Below are 24,909 nucleotides of genomic sequence, written 5' to 3' on the forward strand. Positions count from 1 at the left end.
ATCTCGCGTACGATAATTATAATAATAGCGCGACAACGTTGATAATTATGCAGCTAGGAAAATAGTATGCGCGGTGCCCGGGGCATAGAGAGCGAATTGAATAAAACCTAGAGCCTGAGAAACACCATCTGGCGCGAGTACGCTAGCTCTCGTCCGTTTTTCCCATCTTCGTTCTCGCTGTTTTCGACGATCTATGATTCGTACATTGCAGGTTCATGGGAGTCTGTGTACACGAGGGTCAACTGCACGCCCTCACAGAGTACATAAACGGCGGTAGCTTGGAACAGTTGATCATGTCGAGGCACACGCCTCTACCCCATCCGATCAGGATGAATCTGGCGAGAGACGTGGCACGGGGCATGACCTACCTGCACAGTCGCGGGGTCTTTCATCGGGATCTCACGTCGAAAAACGTGCTGATCAAGAAGGACGAAAGTACGTCGGAAATGACCGCCGTGGTGGGCGATTTTGGGCTGGCAGCGAAGATCCCGGATCCCAGTTCCGGATACAGGCTGAGCACCGTAGGCAGTCCCTATTGGATGTCACCGGAATGTCTCAAGGGTCAATGGTACGATCACAGGTCGGACGTTTTCTCGTTCGGTATAGTGGTCTGCGAGCTGATCGGCCGCGTGCCGGCCGATCCGGACGTTCTACCACGGTCAGATAACTTTGGCCTCGATTACCTGGCCGTGGCAGAGATCTGCGCGGCAGCTGATCCGCCGCCAGCCTTTCTGCAGCTTGCCTTCAATTGTTGCACCGTGAGTAGAATATTACTTGCCTGGAATTTCCGACGCTCGCGTACCTTTTTCGTCGTCCAGATTTTGTTTCAACTCTCTGACAGATCGTGCCGTTCGATTCTCCGCGTTATTTTCTTAAATTGCTTCATCCAACTTATCGTATTCGTTAAAGATCGTCGGTATGTACGTTGGTAATACGGTTGGTAATGGCATTTTACGCTCGTTGCAAAATCTCCGATGTCGCTCCGCTCGTACCGCTCGAAATGTATATTCTTGGTCTGTAAACATTTCACGGTCGCGTGCATCGCTGTGGTTTCAGTACGAGCCAAAATCGAGACCGACCTTCCACGAGATTACCTGCAGCCTGGACACTATGATCAGCAACTACGAGGAGGAATCGAAGAACAATATCGGTAAACGTCAGTCCGTGGATCCTGCTCTCATGTCCAGCATGGACGAGATCACTCGAGAAGGACGACCGACGAAGCGCAAGACCGCTCGTCTGCGGAGTCAATCGGCGGACGCGAGAGGCTGCGACAACGCAACACCCTCCGACAAGGCTAGGTGTCATTCCGTGAGAAGGGTAGCGGAACTGGCTAGCAGGAGGGACCCGCATTACAGGCCTATGACGGCGAATCCGTTCCACGCGTTGGGTGGCGTGAAGAAAATCCTTGGCAATTTGTTCTCCAGCTGCTTGGAGCTTCCGTCTCTGGAGGATGTCAGGCCAAGCGTCACAGATGCTATCGCCAAGTTCAAGCCCGCGCAGAACGACAGTATCGCGAAGATCTTGGACAGAAAGAAACCAAACTCGGAACCGAGCAGTCCGACCGCCAGGAAGAAATGGGAGAGAAAGGTAGGGACAGTTAAGTTGACTCTTTTGCGCGATTTAACGACCGTATAGGCGAAATTCAAGCGCTAAATAGCAACGTGGTAATTAGAGGCGTCTAGGCGATCAAAGTAATTAGCCAGGTTGAGATTGCGTTTCGCTGGAGTTAATTAGAGATTAAACGATAATCCGGTTTTCAGGTGGCTACAAAGGCGGGCGCTGCCAGCTTGTTCACTCATCCGCTTTTCCGAGACGGATGGGAGCCAAGAAGGCGAGGTAGCTGCGAGTCGGGTTTTTGGAGCTGCGTCGGCGAAGATCTCAGCCCGGAGCCACCCAATCGTCGACACACCTCCACCTTGAGCAGCTCCGCGGCAAGCAGCTTGTTTTTATTGGACGACCATCGAACCAGCTCGATCTACACCGACTCGTCCGAAGATATAGCGAGCTTAGGAGGTGGCGACTCCTGTTGGGAGGATAGATTAAGCGGTATCGGGTCTTCCAGTAAAACTATTTCCAAGATCGTCGAGTACTTCGAGAGGAAGCAAGCGGGTAGCTTGCGACTTGCCGATCACGATGCCAGTTCTAGTAGGTTAACGTTCTTGAAAGCAAACTTAGAGGGTCCCGTTCCATTATGCAGTATCTCAGCCGCGCAGAGGTTAGTCGTTTGCGAGGGTGCGGTGCGCAGCAAATTGCCCTTGTTTGACAAAAAGTGATACACATCACTCGCACGTCGTACTGTTCGTTCCTTAGGGTTTCTTGGTTTTTTTACCGATGTTTCTGGACCGCGTGAAAGCGCCTACACAGAGAAACGCTTCGACCCGATTTGTTCCACGTGGAACAGCGATGGCTATGTCGATGCGACAAAAATATTGGAAAAGAGTAGCGATCGGAGGAAAGTAGGGTCGAACGACCTAGTCGCGCGCGAAAGAAGAGCTAGAAAGATCGAAGAACGATTATATCTTTATTGGACTTTTGCGATCGAAGTGGTTAAGGTTGGAACAGGGTCAGTATTAACCAGATTCGAATATCTGGTTCGAGTTCAATGAAAATATAGTCAAGTGGGAGTTCCGCGGACACTTCTCTAAAATCTAGTAACCCGACTGTGATGTTTTTTGATAATCTACATACATTATTGACCCGTACTGCTATGTTTGAAGCTGTCGGCGCGAGTTTCCTCTTCCGCGTGCGACGATCGTTACATATTTCTCACCGCGTTAGTGCACTTTAAAAAAAAAAAAAAAAGAAAGAAAAACTTTATACTCGATACAATAGCTGGTAAATTTTAAAAGAAGGTTCTTTCACTTTACACATGCCACAGGATATGTCAATAGTATTTTGCATGAAAATGAAACGTTTCTTGCGTTTGTAGTTCGGAATACTTAGGAATTTTCAAACACCATCAGCCTATTTTCCTCGGACATGCAATTTAGTAGAAGCAGACGAAGAAGTTAACGGTTCAGAGGATTGAAAGAAGCAATACACGTTTCATTTTGAGACTGCGGCAATCCAATGCCAGTAGAAACGCTGCTCATGTTCTTACCTTTTGCAGTGCCTCGCAGTTCCTAGTTAGCCACCTCCGTCCTTATCCACGACAACCGATTTTTTATCAATTATTAACGACGATCATACAAAATCGAAATGTGAATGAACCGATCGTATTCATTTCTATGTTGAAAACGGGTTTTTAACGCATTACTAATCCCAACCAATCGTCTCCTGTTACTTGATTCGTGTTTGCACACGTTTCTTTTCGCGCCGATATCGATGTGGACATCGTTTAGCAGCGTTACACTCTTACATTAAATACCAGGATGTCGGGATAAGCAGCGAGAACTACGGCAATGTACGATAGAAGGCGGTATATTTTCCTATATGAATTGCAACATTGAAAACAAAATAAACGAAACTACTTTAATTTTAAGAGCTTTTAACATCAGGTTTTTACGTGTAAAGTAAAGTGTATATTGTTGGTATAATTTATATTTTTCTTTTTTTGTAATCATCATTCGTACCTGTGCCGTTATTTTTTGCCGTATCGCCGTCTTCTTTTTTGTACAGTAACGTGTTAGTTGGTGAGGTAAAAGAATTCGTCAGGGCCTACGCTGTGCTTATACGAGTTTTTAATTACATTTTTCATCGAGTAAAGAATACTTCCCCGACGCGCGACGCCACGACGTGGTGTTTGATCGTTGCGCGTCGTAGATTAGTACTCAGGATGCGAAACGAGACACATAGTATATTTTGTTGACAGAGATACCGTGTCCTGAATATTTTTGTTGATATAAAAGAAATGGGACGATGGTCCACCACACACACTGTGAAAGAGAGGGAGGGAGAGAAAGCATGCGCGCGAGAGAGAGAGAGAGAGAGAGAGAGAGTGAGAGAGTGAGAGAAAGAGAGCAAATGAAACTGATCTAGTCAGTGTATTATCGTCGGCGGCCTTATCTTTTGTATGTCGTAGCGCTAATTACTTAAGTGTTCCAAGGAAAGCGAACAAACAGAACACAGGCGGATACAACACGACCTGTTCGAAGATACGATACATCGGTGGTCGTTGATAAAACGTAGAGCGTACGTAAAGCGAAACGAACGTAACGAACCATTGGGAATAACGTTTCATTGAATGTTTGCCGAAGGACACACATGGAATTCAGAATGTGAATGACGATCTATCGAATGGACGAATGCATGTGAATATTTAGAAGCGTAAGAAATCGTACGTGCTCCTTGGCTGCCTCGAAATCGTGTCTCGTGTTATACGGTAAAATACTTGGTTGTATAATTAGAATTTGTTGACTCGGAGCTTAGTGGGACAAGAAGACGAATTCGAGATGGCACGCGGAGCATATTAGTTTTTAGTTGCGCCCTTTTTACGCAGGTACAGTATCCTTATAAGACTTTTGACGAGCACCGAATTCTTTTCCATAATATCAGACTTTTTTTTTAAACAATTTCCTTTATATCGCGAGTCAATCGGCTTGGTCGTTTTAAGTTATCTTCAACCTTAAGGTATCATATATCACGATTACAAGTCTGGTTCGTTCTCTACGAATTTCTTTTTTATATCCTTGAGAGTACTGTATGTGGGTAACAGAGGATGATTTGGGTAGGTACTATAGCGCGCGTCAGCGTGTAAATCGTTTCGTCGCCCTGGTTGCGGGACGAGTCGAACCAAATTTCTACTAGAATAATAGGCAACTATACCTTTTTACTTGTCAGAGTTCGTTCACGGGTTCTACTTGATAAGACTGCGTGTTTGTTAAATATGTATGTAAGTAGTAAGTTGTCGATAATTCGCAGTCCCTTCTTCCTTGCCTAACGGAATGCACTGTCGACCAGAAGCCAAGATTTTTTTGTTTCGTCCCATCGAGTCGATACGAAAATAACGTAGAACTTTTTCACGAAGCTTTTATTTTCGAGTGTATCGATGATCGACGAACGAGTCATTTTAACTGTAGTCTTCCCAGCTATCGAAACGAAACTCTCACGTACCTGTTATTTTTGTATCGAGTCGATTATCATAGAACGATGCGTTCTGTTTTGACGCGTCAATCGGTACCTGAAGAAACATTGAAGCAAGGACTGCGAATGGGTTATTTTTAATAGTCGCGGACATATCAGGAGTGGGCATATCCTGAGAGAGTTGGTTGCTGGCGGAAGACGATCGTCGAGGAGAAGAGAAGAATTACATGAATTTTGATGAACATTAGATGAACAGAAGCGAAAAAAAAGGTAGAGGATTCTGTCTGCGTGCGTGTGTGAGAGAAAAAGAGAGAAAAACGATGCTGTGAAAGTGTAACAGAGTACACGAGTACTTGCAAGACCGAGAGGCGCATTTTTCTTCTTAAAGAGGGTTATTTATTTTAAGTAAAAACAGATATATTATAGATACACATAGAAGTCCATTTAAATCATCTCTTCCATACTTTTGACTACCGTTCGCGTGAACCGCCACGAAGGTGGATCGCATAGACACCAGCTGTACATATTATTACGAAAGAGAGAGAAAAAGAAGAAAGAAATATAATACTATTTCAGCGATTCGTTTTGCGATTTCCAAGATTGGGTCATCATATACAAAGTGGGATTTTTCGCTCTTATGATCGTCCGTTCGACATAAATAAAATAAATGGGGGAAACACAGATGACGATGATAATAATTCTAATAACTAAGAATTAGTTAACGGTAACGATGTGAAAAAAAGAACAGATTTCAGCGAAGCTATATATATATATATATATTATATTATATATATTGTAAAAAAATTCCTATATACAAAATAAAGTTAAGGCTCCAATTTTTACCAAAAACATCTTTAAAGCGTGCTTTATAAAGCCATCGATTTTTACTGACCGATGTTATCACGTTCCATAGTATCAGTAACTCGAAACACAAATTCCACGAAAACGTTAACAACTGATCACCAACAACTACGAACAATAGGAAAAGCCAATAAGAAATTGGACATTTGTAAGAGTGGAAACATATCACGAACGATGATTCCATAAATCTTGTTCCAAACAATTTTCGCCGCTTGATTTCTTCAGCGTTCTCTATCGACCGAAAAGTATGGCCTTCCAAAGTCTTCCTCTGGTATCAAAGGTATGTACCTGGTCCTAGGATCCTTTTTCTTCTCGTACGCGTAAGGAAAGACCATGCTCCTCCTCGTCAAACCAGGTTTGCTACTTCTCGTTTCTATCGGTCTGGGGATTTTCTGAATGTGAGAGTGCGGCGAGTACGTAGAGCTCGTACTCGAAGAGCTCGGACCAACGTCTAAGATATCATTCACGCTCGTCGACGATAATTCTTTCGCGTTCGGATCGATCAGAGGAATATACTTTCTCTCGTCCTTCCCAGAGGCAACAGCCTCGTCTGAATTATTTCCAGAGTCCTTTATCGTCACAGCTTCCGCTCGAACAGCCTTGTTCTGCTTGTCAGTGGCCACGCGAGACAAGTTAATCTCGTTAGAGACGTTATTCGGAGCCTCAGGAATTTCAATTTCGCTTTTAATCGTAATAGGCACCCAATCGTCCACTTTTGACGTACTACTCTCTGACGTTTGTGTGGACCAATTGTACTTTTCGTGTTCCCAATTCAGAGACCTGGACACGTTGAAGTCTTGTCTAGATAAGGCGTTTGAAACGGTAGAATGTTCTATAGGTATCCATTCGTTGCTTTCATCGGTTCTCGTTGAATTTATCTCCTTTTCCTGATAACTTGCCTCGATAATCGCAGGTGTTTCCATCGACGTAGTGTTGGAAGAATTCATCGTTCTCCCCTCTCTTAGAGCAGACTCGGTGTTAACGATTCGATCATCTCGATTCCGTCGTTCAAAGTCCTGTTGGTAGTTACTTGTAGTCAACTCCGGTTCATTGGGCCCTTGATCCTCCGAAGCGATCTCCCCCAAGGGTGGAAAGTATTTAGGCTCCTCGTATCGCGATCCAGTTACGAAACTGGGCGTGTACTGCGAAATCAGAGGAAGAAGGGTTTGCCTAGCGTACCTTTCAGCTTGCGCCAGGATCCCAGCCAACCTTTCTGGCAAGAATTGTACCGTAAAAGCTCTAGACGTCGAGGAAGTCTCCTGTACCTCTTCTTTCTGCTTTTCACGACTGTGAATCTCATTTCTGGTGTTCTGTCTCGCCGAGCGTGGCCTCAAGATCGGCTCTGTGATTTCTGGAAACTTCAAAGACCTTCCTGTTTCCTTCTTATCGATTTGCAGTACAGGTTCCCGTATTTCTGGAAGGAACTCGGTCGTTGGTTCCACGGAAGGATTCGGAGAAGGACTTTCAGCGAACAAATTGGAACCAGAGAATCCTCTGCCTTTCTCAGTCTCGGAATTTTCCAAAGAATTCGAATCTCCATCGCTGGATATGTCGACGATATTCCAAGGGTTCGAGCTACTGCCACGATTGCCCGTTTCCTCGAAGCTGTTCGTCTTGAAACTTTCTTTCCTCTCGATTATGCGCACATTTCGCTCCTTGGTAAACGGACCCAAACCTTTCGACGAGGACAACGACGCGATTCTCTCTTTCGAGAACGTCTCTATCGGGATATTATCTTTCGCCTCGTAATTCTGTTCTTTGGTAAATGGCCCGATACCACCTGGTTTCTCTTGCAGCAGACGTTCTAATGCCGGGGACGTTGAGTTATCCGATTCCAGAGGAACGTTGCATTCGCCTGCGAAGAGAGGAAGTAGAACGGGTTTCCCAGATTCTAAGCTCAGACTCTTTTTGCAGACGGAGAGAGTCTTTCCAAAGCTGTCGATAATGGCTACTTTGTCGATGCTCCAGGACACCAAACCTGAAGAGATCCAGCCGCTGTACGCCGTGTACTTGATCTGTAATGTTTGCAACAGAATAAATAAGGTTTTTTATTAGACTTTTGTATGCATATACGTCTCTGTTCGTAAGTATTGGGACAGTTAGAGAAAAACAGGATGAATTTGACAAATCGTTGGAAGATTATTAAAGTTTGTATTCTTGGTATTACGATGACGTTTATATTAGATATTCCACTTATTATATTTCATCTACTCACTTTTGTTAAATCGACGAATTGCACAGGAACCAATTTTGACAACAATTTTCGCCAAATTTTAATTTCGATACCAATCTCGCAAATAATTTCCACGCTTTTTTACTATATATTTCGAATCGTCACTTCGTAGAAACACCAAACTCTAACTGATCGATTCCTTCCTTAACGATCTAGTTAGATTCTACGCAAAACCGACAGAAGTGTCCTAATACTTATAAACGGAGAATACTTACGTCGATCTATTGATTACCTCGATAGCTTCCAAATTCGAAATCGCAGGGTGCGGTACAACAATTTTCTGAAGAATCGAACCAACCAGAAGCTCCTCGTCCTTCCGCGTCATCGCGAACGTATCGTTAAAAGATGCTTCTCCAACCAGAGTTACCTGCAGTTTCCCGTAACTCCTAGTGGGTCTTTCGCTGCGACTATTATACACTTTCACCTGGTACTGGTGAGCACAGAAAGGTTCTTCGTCTCTCGTTACCAGGTAAAGTTGTCCTCTGGCCGGTGATTCATCGCTGTAGTAACCCATGTCGCCGCAAGGTCCGCCCATGCTGTTCGCACCGCAAGGAAAACACTCGCCACGAAGAAGACCGTCGTATCCATTGTCGCATGGAAACGCTGGAAATCGGCACTTTGGGCTTACAGAGTCGGTGAACAGCTTGTAGGCCCTTCGATGGTTACACAGGGATCTACCCTCGACAGCGCTTGCTGCAACGTGAAAATTTCCGATGAAGCGATCGAGTATGGCCAGGACATTTTTGAATATTCAAAGTATCTTTAGGCGACGTTTCACGGGGCCAACGTGACCCGCTTTCTTTAGGACAAAGAATTCGATCCGCGTTGCGGAGAAGGTAACGCTATCCCGAACGACGGCGATCCACACTCGTGAAAAAGACCCCGCTTTCTAATCTCTGATTTATCGTGCCTCTTACATTAGATTTTGCCAATAGCTCGTAATGAGAACAAATCGTTATACGAAGGAACGGACAACGGGTATCGTCAAGTATCGTTAACCTGTGAAAGTTTCAAAGATTTTACCGGCCTTTACTCTATATTATCCCTTTGTTCCGAATAAGCTCGACGATATCGTAACCTTGTCATAAGTGCGTCAAGTACATCGGGTTATAAAATACATAGAGTGCATTAAGTAAGTCAAGTGCATTACGTGCGGCACTTATGCCAACGTGCGCATGAATCGTACAAAGTGTAGGTACTATACATATGTGTATAGGTTTATACGCGATGCGTCATAGCAAGCGGGACGAATGAGATGAAGTTTTAGAATGTGAAAAACGCATACGATGCACGTGATATACAAAAATAAAATATAAAAGGTGTACTCGTAACATTTGGATTAGATAAAACAATTTTCTATCCAGATTCCATCCTTTTTTACCATTTTCATAAGAGAGTGTGAATTCGCGCGAATATTCTCAGTTTGTTCAAAGGTATTCGGATACCTGCTTGTTGCGTTTATTCAAAAATTACGATAAAAGCGGCGAGAAGCATCGAATATGCGTTAAATATCGCGAAACGTTGCAATACTTCTAGCAGTGTACAATAGAAGAGACACTTACACCAGATGATATCCGATACGGCACCAAGGAACAGATTCGAGCAGCCTGTCTGCATTCTGCCCCCGTTGGGATAGAAATCGACGTCGCCCATAGGCTGCCAGGATCCCAAACCACCGAGCAACAGTTGTTCACCATTACTGTGAATCACGTCGACGAAGTTGGCGTCTGTTTCGTCGAGTCGGGCTCTAGGATCCTGAGACTCGAACAGTGGTCCTGCAGGATCTAATCCTGTGAATTACGCAGATTCTTAGACAACGTCCTGATCCAAGGATATTGCTCGAACGGAGTATAAACGAAATCTAACCGGCTGGAGGAAAGCGCAGTTAATGAAAAATCCGTTGATAAAGTAGAAAAAGATGAAAATATCCGAATGGCAACCGCGACACATTTACTTGGAACGCTTTTGCAAAAGACCTCGTCACAGTTTCTGGTGAACGGTCGCGCGATTAAGATATGGAGCGGAGGGTTGCTCAACCTCTCGCCATTTTTCCAAGCCTGTCTCGATGCTCGTTCGCCGCGTTCGCGTATCGATCTTTCCTAGCCTTTTTCATTTGAATAAATCACACCGAGAAGGGCATACGAACGCATTTATGCTTCGACGATCGCGTCAATTAGTTTATTAAAGCGTAGCGAGCGCGCTCGATGATTTCTTAAAGCGAAGCATTTACCGCGAAGGACAGCTGCGAGAGAACTCGAAGAAAAAGTTTAATCGATTCAACGATTAACGAATAATCGTAGTTGCCCTTTACGCTTAATCGGATCTCCTTTTACCGATGGAAACTCGGCTCTCGAAGGACATCGAGACTACAGCTATCCGTAACGCGTTGCTCAACTTGGGCGCGATAACTGCATCACGTTGCCCAAATACAGAGCGAACGAGGCAATCGTCGACACGCGGCGAATAAATCGCAAACAGCTGCGTACGGAGAAAAGTATCGCATAATGGGCTCCGCCGTACCTGTGATTCTGGAGACGTTTCCCAGCTCAGCGCCGGCAAATCCAGCCACGTGAGCACCCAGGCTGAAACCGATCAAATGAACCTTCTCCAAAGGTACGTTCAAACTTCGCACTAGCTTGGCTAATTGTCGGCCGACCAGACGAGTGTTGGCAGCCGCCCTTACGTAGTTGGGAACCGCGCTTCCTGGTCCCCAGTCGACGCACACTGAAAAGATATGCTCGGCTTGAAGACGAAGCTCGTTAAAGTGAAAAGAGAAATTTACGTTGATCGTATGGCCAGGTGGTAAGAGGGCAATGAAATTTTCTGATACCAACCGTGAATAGGCATTTGCCGTGTGATCGACTCCTCGTTTTTACACCGAACGGTTGTTTCGCGTAAAGTTTTGTACGAAATCTATCGTCACGAATGGACCGTGGATTTTCGTGCATTCGCGAGAAATTAGAAAATGTAAAATGTTCGCGTAATAATGTTTAGTAAATGAAGCAAATAATCGCTTAGGTTTACGCGTCTTCGATCGCGTTTACAGAAATACGAATCTGCATAAGTATTCAGAGTCTATGGTACGTAGTCATGGAACTAAAAAGAATCGCTACGAACCTATATTACATTCGTGCACAGTCATTAGCGCGGATCTCATTTCATAAACCCAGACGTGATCGCAGCTGGATCCGAATCCATGCACAATCACTTTGGTGGGTAGATCGGGATCTATGGCACGGTGTGCGTTATCGTTTATGTCATCGGCGGGAACTTCCATCGGAATCGATCTTGCCTTTCTGCTGCCGTACACTAGAAATCTGCGACATACCGAAGGAAACAATTAAAACCAGTTTCGTATTTCGCCGAGTGCTCGTTCCAATTAATCGCCGATGGAATTACAAAAGATCTAGGAACTTGTAAAACACAGAGTTGATCAATTTGTTTTTCCGAGTGGTTCATATATCCACCCATGCGCGATTGCGCTTATTCGTAAATGCAACTAGGCGTGCTTCTTACAACGCATCGCCTTACTTACGAAACATGTAACGAAACTACAGGCGTGCTTTCGCCGAGCTAGGTCACAAGCCAGATATCGTTTCTATCTTCGTGTTATCTCGACGCTGCACGAAACGACGGTGATCATCGCAAAGAAAGATGCATTTACCGAAAGATTCGTAAGAAACGTAAAAATTTGGATACATTTACGACGAGACATATAGATAGAAAATCACGGTCTGTTTCGTATTCGCGAATCATTTCGCGTGGTAGTTTACGTTCCAATACCTAGTGCCAACGTCCTTAGGTGGCGACGGGAGCATCTCCAGGTAGCTGAACGGTCCTGTGTCTTCGAAACAGCCGACATCTTCGTAGCAAACCTTCGAGACTTCTCTCTTGGTCCTATGATGCAATTGCTTGTGCAACGTCCACTGTCGCATAGATTCGACGACAGCTCGAAAAATTTCGGCATCGTTCTTCTCGTCCGCGGATTCGTCGAGAGGCGTCGGCCACTCTTGCGCAACCGTCGGGTCTCCTGCAGAAACGACGAAATAAATACGACTGAAACGCCTTGTGCCCCTTTCACAGTCCCAGTACCGATTCTCTCTTTCCCTTCGATCGAACAGCCACCTGTTAAGAATCGCAGAGTTTTCTACGAACAGAACTGCTCGTAAGGCAAGATGGTGAATCGAGTAATTTGCGTCGGAAATTTTACTTCCTTCCTACTAGCGAGTACGTATTTACCATAAATCTATTTTGGTCTTATTATTCGATCTCTTTCGTTTATCCCGTCAAGGTTCCCGTATAAAAAAATTGATACACCGTGCATCGCCGTAATATTATCTTTTCAGTCGCGTATATTTTTCTACTCTGCGCAAGTTTGCATACTCTAATGGAAACTTCCCGAAAAAATAAATACATTTTTTTCAGAATACTCCGCGATTATACCGCTCTCGTCACACGTTTCATTTTCCGCTAAACCGTTTAACCTTCGTCCAACGAGACCCGTTCCAACAGTTGGCGACTCTTCCAACGCGTATAGCGCAGGAGAGCGTCTTTTATTTTGCGCATCTGGAAATGTAAAGAGTCGATAAACTCGACCACCGACGCACCCGAAGCAGATCGTCGGACGAGAACGGCTGCCGACACTCGATCGAACAGCAAAGTCGCTGGACCGATCGGCACACCAAATTGTTCGGAACGAATCGAAGATTCGGGATCCGAACTGCACGCATCGCAGGTCAGATTGATAGATTCGCGCGAAACTTCGTAACGGTTTCCTTGGCTCGTTGCACTGGTATTAGCATAACGCCTGAATAACAATCTCCTGGAACGCAATTTTTTTTCTTCAAGCTTGACGCCACACAGGAAGACATCGATGTAACTCGGCAAGTAAACCAAGTCTGCTTCCTTCTCTCACGCTGCTGCCGGCCAACAAAAGGCCGAGGTTTTGCGAACGAGAAACTCGACGATCGAAACGCTAACGAGCTGACTCGAAGACACCCGTAGAACAAAACCTGTCTACTGGCCGCAGCCTCCGACGCGATATTCGTGAGAAGGGAAAGTCTAAGCGATCGATAAGTCGATCTAGCAACCTGTCGGCCCGCGAGCATTAGAAAATTGCGGCTGATTTATCGACCGGCAGATCGATGCCGAAGAACTCACGTGTCCAGCACGGAAAGTGTAATTAGACTCGCGGCAACTGCGAGTCTTCGAATCCTTTCGAGATATCGCGCAGATACTCGTTGCGATATTTCCAATTATCGTTTATATTGAAAATTCTACATTATGCGCTAACATCGTTGTAACACGGTGATCTAGCGATTTGCAGGTCGGTCTTCGCTCGTAAAATCGGGATGACCTCGACCCTCGTTTCGAGTAATTGGATACCAATACCGGATGTGAATTTCTAAATTTCTCTTGGTAACTTTTTTCAAAAAATGCCTCAGATTTCTCTTCTAGATATTTCTACGTCGAAATTTATGCAAAAGTTTGAAGTATCGAGGCACCGGACTTACTTGTACGCCGTTTGAGTCGTAGAATTTTTATTGCCCACGCCATAAGCGTAGAAGCGATCTTGGGAAATACGTTACATCGAGGAACTCGAGACGGTGGAAAATCCGAGGCACCTGTCGCTCAGGGATTGGGGGTCGAGGAGTCGCGGATCAGGATTGCGACCGTCTCCTGAACTTACGACCTAGATCCGCGAGCCGACGTGAAAAAACTGAAAGGCAGAGGGATCGCGATATCTGAAAGAATAAGCGTCTGGAGGAACAAGTTCTCGAGCAACGGTCCCGATCTTAAGAAGCGAATAACGAACGATCGCTCGATAATTGTAACGTCTGGATAAAAGTAATAAAAAGATAGCGGTGCGTGGAACGAGACAGAGGCGGCTAAAAGTAAAACGCGGAAAGAAAATCGGACGAAGAAAGTTGCTCGTATCGACGCGCAGAGGGGGCGAGGTCAGTCGAGATAAGAAAGAGAAACTCTTTTTGTTCGAACGGTGGATTATCTCGCCAGAGATCGGAACAGAATACGAGCGGAGGCGGTATATTCGCCCGCGAATAGGCAACCACGATCGCAGTGGTGGCGGTGGATGAACCGACCGGACGAGTCTAGCCGGGGAGAAATTCGGAAAAAGAAAGCCAGGAGCCCGAGGAATAGGCCGTTAATGGTCAGCTAGATCGGAGAGCGGTTCGAGTTGCCGGAGTTTTTGTTCGTCGAACGAGCGTCTGGCAAAAGGAGCATGGTCTCGAGTCAGGGAGAGGCATGGAAAAGGGAAATCAGCAGAGTTGAAATCAGGACTGACCGTGTGTGACTCGCGCGACCGATCCGAGCACCTCGTCGCCTCGTTTAAAAGCCGGCGGGTGACTTTCCAACGACGATTCGCCGCGGAAAAATCGCAGGCCAACGGCGCTTCCACGCCAACGTACGTTTACACGGCGATTTCCGTGCGACATAACACGGTAATACGGTTTTGCGTAGCCTGCCCGATATTGTCACGATATATCGGTCGAAGAAATAGCGTCGCTCGGTCTGATCGGTTCTCCGTCGTCTGTCGTCGATCTTTAACTAAAGATTAGAACGCAAAGATTTATATCGCGCGCGTAAAAAATTGTCCAAGATCGCTTCGATTCTGTTACGGACGACAAAAGTGGTGCGATTATCCAACAAGTGTACAAGTCGGCCTCTCTTCCGTAACTACAGAGTAACATAAAATATAAATGTACCGTGTCGTACGAGTATCTTCCCATATTTTACTCTTGGACGCGTACTTTATGCGCCTACTGCGATACACGTGCGTCTTCGTACGAAAGAGGTCTGGCTAAGCGTCCGTCTGTTCGAGTCTAGTCGAGGAGGCTGTGTCAAGGTTTCCGTAGGAATGACTCGCGCGGACGATCGAGTCTGACCGTTTTACGCATCGTCAATGACAATTAGTACGTGCCACTTGACCGACGAATCGAAAACGAAGCCAACGGTGCCGAACGGAACCGCAAACCCGGCAATTCTTCGATTCCTCGAATTTCCTCGATGCATCTATTCGTACGCCGATAAATTCCAGAGTCCGCGGATCCCGACGTCGCGACGACTCGAGCGAAATTGCATTTCGATTAACGACGACGTTCGGATTGTTCGTTTGAACGGCATAATCGCGTATTTTGTACAGCTAGGGAGAAACACGGACAAACGTAATTGCCGGTGTTAACGGAGATTCGATCTAAAAACGGACGCGATGTCTTGATAGCGCAGGCGAAATCCATCAATTATACACCTGGCAGAGTGGTTAGATCGCTCGACGAGCGTGTATCCTGCGAGACAACCAGACTGCGTGAATAATTAAACACAGATAGCCGATCATTTAACGAAATGGAAAACACCAGGGAAAACATAGCTATGACGTGTCGAGCCCTCATTCTACTTTTTCGTATCGCTAATAGATCGACAAGTTTACGTAATTCCAGGAAAAATTCTGTATCGGTTACGAAATAACTGCAATATACATCGGTCGGACAAATATCGAACCAGATTTCGCTCCTTCGTTGGGTCGAGGCAAAATTGCCTTATATCATGGTTAATTCACGAACGTTCAATTACGGTATAAAAATTTTCTCTCTTTTCGGAGCTACTGGAAAAACTTTGTAACAACTTGTTATAAAACGCGAATATCACGATCGAACGTTACCACGCGATCAGAGAACGACTAAGTGGTATACCACTTTCGATCGATCGAAAGAATCTAGCGTTTCTTCATCGCGAATACGATCGATAAGATTAATGAAAGCGTTAACTAGAGAAGTAAGAGATGGAAGCCAATCGCATACGCGATCGTTTCAGCGTAGACGATTCCTCGGATGATACGAGCGAAGCTTTCGAAATCGCTTTGGAATATTGCTTCACCTTCGATAACCGTAACGAAACCACCTTTCAGTGCATTTATAATTCGATCGCGTATACATACACGTTGACGATGTCGCAATCGAGACGTTTGAATTAATAATTCAAGCCCGATGATCACTTAGTCTGGAAACTACCATTGTTTTTTCAGTCAACGAGAGCGTCGAGTGCGCGCAACGTTGATTTCAAGCGAGATGTCCAACTTATGATTATGGTCGAGCGACAATGCTCGTTGCGAATAACGATTAAATCTTCCAACGTGTCCTTTGTAATTCTAAATAGATGTTAGAAGAGATTGTACACTGGATATCTAGGTACATACGCGACACAAAGATGGCATCGGTACAGAGATTTAACGGTACAGAGATACTTTTAAACGTTCTCTGCAACGGGATTCCTTCAGATACGTCACCTCTATTAGTGCAACGACGATAACTTATCATCTGCTTCTCAAATAAAAACAGCTGATGTAAGTTCAACGATATTTTAACACACTTTTAAGGTAATATTCAAACGATTTGTTACTCTATTCAACCTTCTATTTCAAGCTTCGTTTTTAGTATATACGTAGAAACTGTTATACTCTATCCATAGTCTTTGTTAATTTACACGCGTTAATAACTTTCTCTACATTATTCTCATTTGATACAGATGAATTTTTATTACTAGACATCTGTTACATTTATTTTCACTTGTTCCAGATTCCCATGCTTTTAAAATAACGTTCCTCGTTCTATTCAGAAAATCTAGTAGAGTAATTTTAAATTTGATTATTGCGCGAACGAATAGATCTCGGCCTCTTGATCATGACCTGCTCGTTTTGAAAAGCTATTCGCACATTCCGCGCGCACGTCGCAATTTATTGCTCTCGAACAAAAGTGGATACAGAGGAAACGACTGGCAAAAACGAAACACGCGACAATCGCGCTTACCCAACGTCGCCATTGTTCCGATATCTCTGGTATCGCGTGCATCCGAATCCCTCGTAATCGCTATCGACCAATTTCTAGACCGAACAATCCCATCGTAGAACAATGGCGCAATAAAGGAACAATTCCTTGCGCGAAGAACACGAAACTAGCTCTATGTGGGACACAGCGGTGATCTGATAGCGAGCTGGTTCTCGCAATAAGAAGGGATAATTTCTAGTAGCACGTTAGATACTCGCTGTTTGTCCTTTACGCGACCGTGTTTGTTCTTCGAACAACGTAACGATGAATCACGGTGGATGTAGGCGATGCGATGGATCGATTTGGATCCTAGCGTGTACGATCGAATATCCAGCAACTTTCTTATCTCTGTATCTTCTTCGACAAATCCGTTTTATTTTCTAATGGATTCCGGAGATCGGCAAAAGTTTCAAACATCGAAACTTAATTCTTACTCGCACGCTCGTTGTATATTCGTAGCACTTTAGTTACCTACATAAGGTTTAAAGAACTTAGTAACACGGTATCCAGCGAGTCGAGGTCATCGAACCCCGATCGCATAATCGGCGTTCTCTTATCCGCGGATCAGTGTTCCGTTCGCGAGCTGTCTATCCGTCATGCACCAGTCTTCTCGATTCACTTTTCACGACCCAAATTCGGACACGAACGTACTTACGTACGTTAGATTTATATTTGAATCTTGACCAGGTCTTTTAGGCGAAAAACGTCGAGCGTGGAACCGTTATACCGTATTCTTCTACTTGGCACCGATACTCCGCTGTCCCTATCCTGCTGACCTTAAAACAGAATTCATGGTCTGGCCTCTGGCATTCATCGAGCGAACCCGTTACGAAACTCTGCCTTCGATCTTAAAGGAATTCCGCTGTACACGCTATATCACGTATTATCGAACGACACGAGTGACTGGTGAAAAAAAAGAAAGTCGAGTCGGGTTTTTTTCCTGAAGAGCAGGAGATACGGAAATCTGTCGGTAGGATTGGAAGAAAAGTGACTGATCGCTATGGAACGGAAGTGCGGTTCGATTCACGGATATGCGGAGGAGCTTGAAAGCGAAAAGAAGGCGACGAAAGAGGAAAAGTCGGGGTTGAATTAAAAATACGTCGCGTATCGTGCTAATGGGTCACGTTGAAGTAATTACTTTTGTATATCCGTGACCCGGAGACCGCTGTTACGAAGAGAATAGAATTTAGTGAAACGAACAATTCTAAATAAGGAGAGGTCCGTATTATTGCGCCCTTGAATATATGTTATGTTTTGGTTTACAAGGTCTAGAAACGAAAAAGCTATAAGTAGATTTCTATTGCTGTTTCTTGTTGCCTTCGGCTAAAGCTGCGAGATTAACTTTTTTGGTATTGTCCTTTGCTACAAATATATGAACGTGCTCCCTATCGCGTCTATCGTATCGTAACACTATCGGAATAAGGATCTGGATCAACTTATACCTGTACCTTTATTTACTTCGATATATTTTTCTGTTACAAATTTATCCACTCGTTCCTCTATCGGTCAACCTCATAATAGTCAGGTCATAAAAGAACAAGACGAGGAACCAAACGCAGAGCCTTTCGGTCAGTCATGTTCGGAGATAGGGAGTATTTTTTACTCTGAGCAACGAGCGGACCGCTTTTGCATCTGAAAGGATCCACGCGGAAAGTGGCCGCATCGCGTGACGATAGCAGTCGATGAAAGTTACCGATCCTTACGACTACGCCTTTCTCGTTTCACCGTTCGCAAAGATACGATAAATCTACTCTCAAGGTCTCCGAGCGTTGTTGCCTCCCAACGGTAATCTGATCGGTGAATTAGTTAGCGTGATACGTACTCCTCGCGCGGTACTCTATTTCCGGAACGATCGGCACTGTGCAGAGAAAGGACGAAAAAGGTAGAAGGACTAAGATCGTCCATAAGTTAATGGTCGCGTACTTCGTATTACGCGTAAACATATATGAAAGAAAATAGGAAGCGTTTGTAGCCAAATGCGTCCATAAATTGGAACGATCGCCACGAGAAGTCGGAAGATCGTGCACAGCTCTCACTGGTCAGACTAAGCACCGATAAATTTCTATCCGGAAGGTTGCCGGTTAAAGAGAAAGAGAATAAGAGCGGGAAGTGGACAATAGCTCGTTCTTTCGCAATCTGCAACGATGAGCGTTCACCTTGCTTCGAATGTTGGTCGCGTTTTTCGTTTCCTATTTCGGAAATCCGAGTGCACGTTTTGGGACATTAAAATCATTGGAAAGTTGCAACGTCTGAAAGTCGATAGATCTTTTAATGGACAGAAGAAAGTTATATCGCTAAGATATTTGCTTCTTTAAACGCAAAATATAGACACGTTTGATCGACATACGTGCGCGTTCGATAATCAACGGTGAAAAATGAAATAGTAATAAGTACAGAGAAAGTTGGCGGAGGCGGTGAACGGCAATGGAATATGTGAAAATTAAATTTTCAAGCGATGTCGTATACGATAATTGGAAGAGGGTGCGGTTTAAGTATTACGCTTTCAAGAATAACTTCTCTCTTTGTATAACGCTTAAGCGTCTTGTCGACATCTGCTGAAGTAATGTTTGTCTTCCAAGCGGTGTCTAAAATGTCTGAGATATTTGCACAAAAGTAGGCTCGCGATTAGTGAAAGTATTATTTTTAAGAAGATTGTATCTTTGGCCGTTGATTCGTACGAGTATCCTTAAACAATCTAATCGGGCGTTTTGAAATGGCTGCTAAAAGGAATCTTGAAGCTGTTGTTAAGATATTAGTTCTCGGTATAAATGACCAATCGTCCGCCTCGTGAGATATTAGCCGATCGCCAAGAGGATTCACGAGGAGAGCGGAAAAAGGAAACGGGCATCGTTTGGCGGAGAAAGTATCTGCTAATTTCGACGCAGAAGTACTCGGTCACTTCCTACGCGCATCGAAACACTCGTAAAGATTTTACGTCCACTGTATATCTTGGTTCCCTTCCTCGTGCAAAAGTATGCTAACCCGGATCCAAAAGAGATTGGGAAACGTTTCAATCGCTGCACCGATTACCTTTGCTTCTCGTGGGCGAGCCGAGAAGTAGTTGTCCGAGTTTATTGACATAGAAATATCTAAATTCCATCGCTGTAACGAGATAGCGATTGCTATGGAACCATACGTCCACGGTTGATTGGTTTTTCGTAACGTGTGACGTTAAAAGGTAGTGTGCATGAAAAGAAATTAATTAACAGAGGTATTTGAAGTATTTAAGGCAATCGATTATATCGCACAATTGCCGTTGCTCGGTGATAACTTCCTTCCTTCGTTTTCCTGTCAGAACTCGATCAACGCTGTTCTGTTTATAGTCACGCAACGCGAAACAGTCGCGAACATTATTATGACATTATTATTATTATTATCGCGTTAAGAAGAAAAAAATTGCAGGTAGTATTTAGTAGCGAAGAATAATAATATTTCGCAAATTTAGAAAATTTCTGTCCTTTCAAAGGCAACGACGAAATTGAACAGACCACAGACCGTGTCAACGTTTCACGGTGTACGATCGCAAAATGATCTTGGGAATAGTCCTAAATATAATATTACCTCGAGAAATATTACGCCATAGAAAGAAATTAACTTCCTCAAATTTATCACGACTATGACAAAATTATTTCCAGCGAACGTTTACTTTTTACTTCAATCGCAACGATTTGATCGCGTAACTAACTGATTTTGATCTTGTTGTGTAATGACTAATGGGAGCGTCATTGATCTCGAGAGAAGTCTAGACCGAAGCCTTGACGAGGAATAAATTACACGATAGACGTCGATCGACCGGTCGCGCGCGAATTCATTCTCGCATCATCGAATTCTCGCGTTCCGTTCCCTTTCGCGACATAATCGCAATCGAACCTACCGAAGATTCCTTTCCATCCTCCTCCTTCTTTTCTTACCGTCGCAACACGTCGTATTTCCGCCCCGTTGACTACGATGACACCGAAATCGCCAACAGGATAAAGCCAGAGAATGACGTGCAATTATATTCCGGACGTGCAACAACGGAAGAGGAAGATAGTTTGCTAACCCTGGCCTGTTGTGGAACGGTATTTCAAAATTACTCTGCACCTCGATGGCTGCGCGGTTAACTACCACTTGTTATCTACACGTAGCTTTCTACTTAATTGATAAATTGAATTCTATCAGCGAGGCGTTTAACAGTCGCTTCCGTTTGACAGTAAATTAAAAAGTAAGAGAATTTTACAAAGCGATCCTCCTTTTCATTGGCATTCTATGACGATGAACGAGCATGAGCCTCGCGTAAAATTCAATGTTTGCTTTTAACATCCATTATTTTATGTATACGCACATTGACCCTCTGAAATCGACGTAGTAATACACTAATTTGCAACGCACGTATCAGCTAGTTCTCTGGCTTCTGACATAAAATTTAGAAGCGCACAGATGTCCTAATATCCCGATGACCTACTGCCGAATGACTGGGTCACGAAATTCGAAGGTCTCGTTTATGAACCGATTCCTATTCGATCACCAGTTTGACGCGTCCAACTCTACGATCCTCTTTCGCTAGAGAAATTCCACGCGCGAAAAACTAAAGATAACATTCTGATCGAGAATGGTTAGATCCGGCACGAGTCGCTTGACAAACCTGGTTCGTGTCAAAAGCCGATGACGCGACGCTTGTGTCGAGGAAATTAGACGCGACGCGCAATAGCCGTAGTAACAATTTGGAACGACAGCACATATGAATCATCGAGAATAGAAAATGGAGGTGTGTATCCATCTCGATGAATTGTCGTGAACGTACTATGCGTCCGAAATGTACGCCGATAAAATCTGCCATTGTACACACCGCATTGAAAGTAGGTTATTACCGAAAAAGAAAGCGTTTACAGACTGAAATTTGTTCGGGACATTTCCATTGTTTTGATTACAGAATAGATTCTGTGTGGAAACGTGTCGAATTAACTATAAAAGAAAACAATTAACAGAAGAAGCCTTACGTAGATATGAAATTTTCCTCGTATTAAATGTATTAAGTATTAAATGAATAATTACACATTTTTTACTTTCTGCAGATCTTTTTACATTGACCTATGAGTCATGAGATGGCAAGAATTAAGATCTCTCTGTTAAGGACAAGGAGAGTAACTGGATCCAGTTTCATGGTCATGGGAGCAATAAAAATTTATGTATATACACGTATGCATGCCACGATTTTACGTTACACAAATGTAACCATGATTACGCCGTCTAAGCAAATAAAAAGTTCGTCGAACTTTGTCCTTTTTGACGATCGTCAAAGTACGTTACAACGTTGAATATTTTAACTCACTGGTCATGCACAGTACCCGTTACCTTTTTCGTTTTTTGCTTAAATATTTTTTACTCAAATTTTTGTGGAGTTTCGCGACCCTATCATAGACGCCACTTTCGCAAACGATCGTCGCGTGTTTCGCACGGTGAACGCTCGCGAACGACCGAAACGCGGGGAAATTTATTCGCAAATTTCGTGTACCAGACGACTCGACTTTTCGAGACAACTTACACGAAACCTCGACGATGCGTGCAATAACGTTAGTGCTGTGACAGAGTTGCTTTCACTGACTCTGGAATAATTTCATTACAATAAGCTGGTCATGAAATTTTCGTACCTATATCGATCGTTAAACGCGAATTGAGAGTATACATTCATTACCATTCCCTCTATTTTAATTCCGTACATTACAAACGTAGTAATTTTTATAAGCTGCGAGTTTTTCCGATACAAAGCAAGATAATCTCAAATTTAGCTGCAAAAACGTAAAAGAGTGATTTATCGGTTACTCGCATCGAATATTATAATCTTCGTGCACCGCAATCTCTTAGCGATGGTAACGTAAATCGATGATGCGGTCACGAGTGCAATCAGACTCGAGGAAAAAGTTCCTTGAGCCTCGCCCAACCACGTAAGTGAAAACAGACGTTAGTAGATAGGTACCGGTTAGGAAACACGCTTAAAATTTGAGGCATCGTCGTTGATGACCTCAACGTCCGATTACATGATTAAATAATTGTCCCCGATTCGTTAACGGTTAATAGAACGGAATTCACAAAGTGTACGCTGGGGGAATGAAGAAGCACTGCGATTAATAATACAAGTCACCCGAACACATTAGGTGTTTACCTCGTTTATTGGACAACTTCTAATTAATAGCTTCCATTCAACATCGTGACAGACGTGCCAATCAAATCAAATCAAATCAAATCAAAAAAAAAGTCTACTTATAGTTAAAGTCTAGTTATAACTGAAAATGATTCAAATTTGGTCTACAAATTATTCGAAAAATCACCGGTGAAAAATAATAAAAATATAAAGAAACATACCATAGAGGCTGATGCATCCGAGTATCCAAAAACTTAACAAGAGTTTGTTAATCATCTCACGTTGGTGGACCGGCTGGAGGGACGAATCTTTTTTTCAAAAATCCATCGTTCGCGTACCGATTTGAAAATCCAAGGAGAGCACGTGTTCACAGTTCGCGAATCTTCCAAACACGCAAGGATCAGTGTTCTTTCATTCTCTTGACCGCTTCGTTGACCAACGAAAAATTGTGCGAAACAATGGAGAAACTGTTAAACGCTTGAAGTCAGACAGAAAATATAGACGATCGATCCAAGTTGCCGTGACTTGCTCGATCCTCGAAGCAAGTTTCTTTTTTATGCTTCTCTTTATCGATTTTCCCTCGTTGTTCGACGAATATCAGTGTCTCTCAGAATTTACATAACTTTCGTTCCACAGCGTTTATCCACTTTCTCCAAATTGCCGATTTAATTTGCAACAAATTTCGCTTTATGGCGAATAGTCTGTGACTTTAAAGGAAACTCTTTCGAAGGAAACTCTCGAAGGAAAAAATGGAAACGAGATCGAATTTAAAAAATCGTAATTGTCAAAGAAAGGCGCTTTTTTCAGCTGGCTGAATTCTTCAACTTCTCCTGCTTTCTCCTTCTAAAGACTTGGCGTACTTTTAAACGCTCAAGCGATCAACAATCGAGCGCACCGCTCATACGATTTATACTTGCACGATGGTGTTTACTTGACTGATGAAAAGTTTGTTCGCGTGGTTTATCGATCGTTTACGATCCGGACACTCTCGCAATACAATCGCATTATTAATCTGCAGATAACCGAAAGAAACAACGTCGTTTCATGTCAATGTTTTACAATCGACGATCAAATTGCAATCGAGTACTCTTCCAGCTATCGTAGGGATGAATTAACGGAAATCGATAAGATTCGACGTCGATTCGCTAGATTTCCAATAGCTTGATCGTTCGATCACCGATATATCACGCGATATTGCACAGATTTCGCGTTTTCATTGTCCGGATCGCTTTCGAGGCGATCTCGAAGCTCGATTTTCACAGAGCGGCGCACTCCGGCAAAACGAGAAGCCTGGAGCGCCAGCAGAAACTAAGAGAGAGTTTGTGCGATCGTGCTACACCTGCAGGAACACCAGAGCTGCTACCTCGTGGCCTACTATAACAGAACTGACTCCCACCATAGTGTGACCACGTCTCTTTACTTGCCATAAGCGAACGGTGTTTACTCGCCGTGTCTTCCGACGACGATCATTCCCTCCATTGGGATCTCTTCACGATGTTGTCCACGACAACTTTGCCTTTCCGTTGTTCCATCGGTTCACTGAGCATTCAAAGGGATTTATTATCGTTTCTTTTAGGGTATTTAAATGAAATTCCTCGTCCAGACTCTCTTTTCTACGCCTATTAATCCTTAATATAATGCAGCTAAATAAAAACATATTGTATATATATACATATATACATATATATATATATAATTCTAATATTCGGAATAGAACATCGTATTGCAAACTGTCTTCTTTATTTAAATTGCAAACTATCATTTTTATAAAACTTTTTTCTAAAATTTTGATAAATAGTTTTAGAATATTTTAGAAAACGACATTACTT

General features: G+C 43.7%; 2 protein-coding genes across 4 annotated transcripts in view; one reads left to right on the forward strand and one right to left on the reverse strand.

Annotated features, from left to right (window-relative positions):
• LOC117242299 overlaps positions 1–5,753 on the forward strand; it is a 33,124-nt gene extending 27,371 nt beyond the window's left edge. The window contains exons 3-6 of one of the 3 annotated variants that reach the window (XR_004495224.1): positions 212–758; positions 1,057–1,590; positions 1,764–3,940; positions 5,570–5,753. Coding sequence is in view for 2 of the 3 variants with exons in the window: in XM_033508834.1 (XP_033364725.1) it covers positions 212–758; positions 1,057–1,590; positions 1,764–2,276 (1,594 nt within the window). In the remaining variant the exon portion in view is untranslated. Of the gene's footprint in view, positions 1–211; positions 759–1,056; positions 1,591–1,763 lie in introns of all 3 variants that reach the window. The other 2 variants (XM_033508834.1, XM_033508833.1) reach the window with 2 other exon arrangements.
• A 33-nt stretch (positions 5,754–5,786) lies between these two features.
• LOC117242300 lies at positions 5,787–24,642 on the reverse strand. Its single transcript, XM_033508835.1, has 7 exons — positions 23,302–24,642; positions 11,903–12,149; positions 11,237–11,436; positions 10,640–10,843; positions 9,682–9,909; positions 8,352–8,812; positions 5,787–7,901 (listed from the first exon to the last, which is right to left on the reverse strand). Exons 1-7 carry the CDS (start codon positions 23,354–23,356, stop codon positions 6,108–6,110), a joined length of 3,189 nt encoding a protein of 1,062 aa, XP_033364726.1. The 5' UTR covers positions 23,357–24,642; the 3' UTR covers positions 5,787–6,107.
• Between the last annotated feature and the right edge of the window lie 267 nt (positions 24,643–24,909).

The sequence above is a fragment of the Bombus vosnesenskii genome, unplaced genomic scaffold (genome assembly GCF_011952255.1).
Source record: "Bombus vosnesenskii isolate JDL3184/JDL3185 unplaced genomic scaffold, Bvos_JDL3184-5_v1.1 scf7180000016273, whole genome shotgun sequence".
Classification (NCBI taxonomy): Eukaryota; Metazoa; Arthropoda; class Insecta; order Hymenoptera; family Apidae; genus Bombus; species Bombus vosnesenskii.

Excerpts from the sequence above, each read along its gene's own strand:
- LOC117242300 (XM_033508835.1), bottom strand. The coding sequence starts at position 23,356 with ATGATTAACAAACTCTTGTTAAGTTTTTGGATACTCGGATGCATCAGC. Across the intron at positions 11,437-11,902 it reads CCTAAGGACGTTGGCACTAG|ATTTCTAGTGTACGGCAGCA; the intron begins GTATTGGAACGT and ends GGTATGTCGCAG. Across the intron at positions 8,813-9,681 it reads CGTATCGGATATCATCTGGT|CAAGCGCTGTCGAGGGTAGA; the intron begins GTAAGTGTCTCT and ends TTCACGTTGCAG.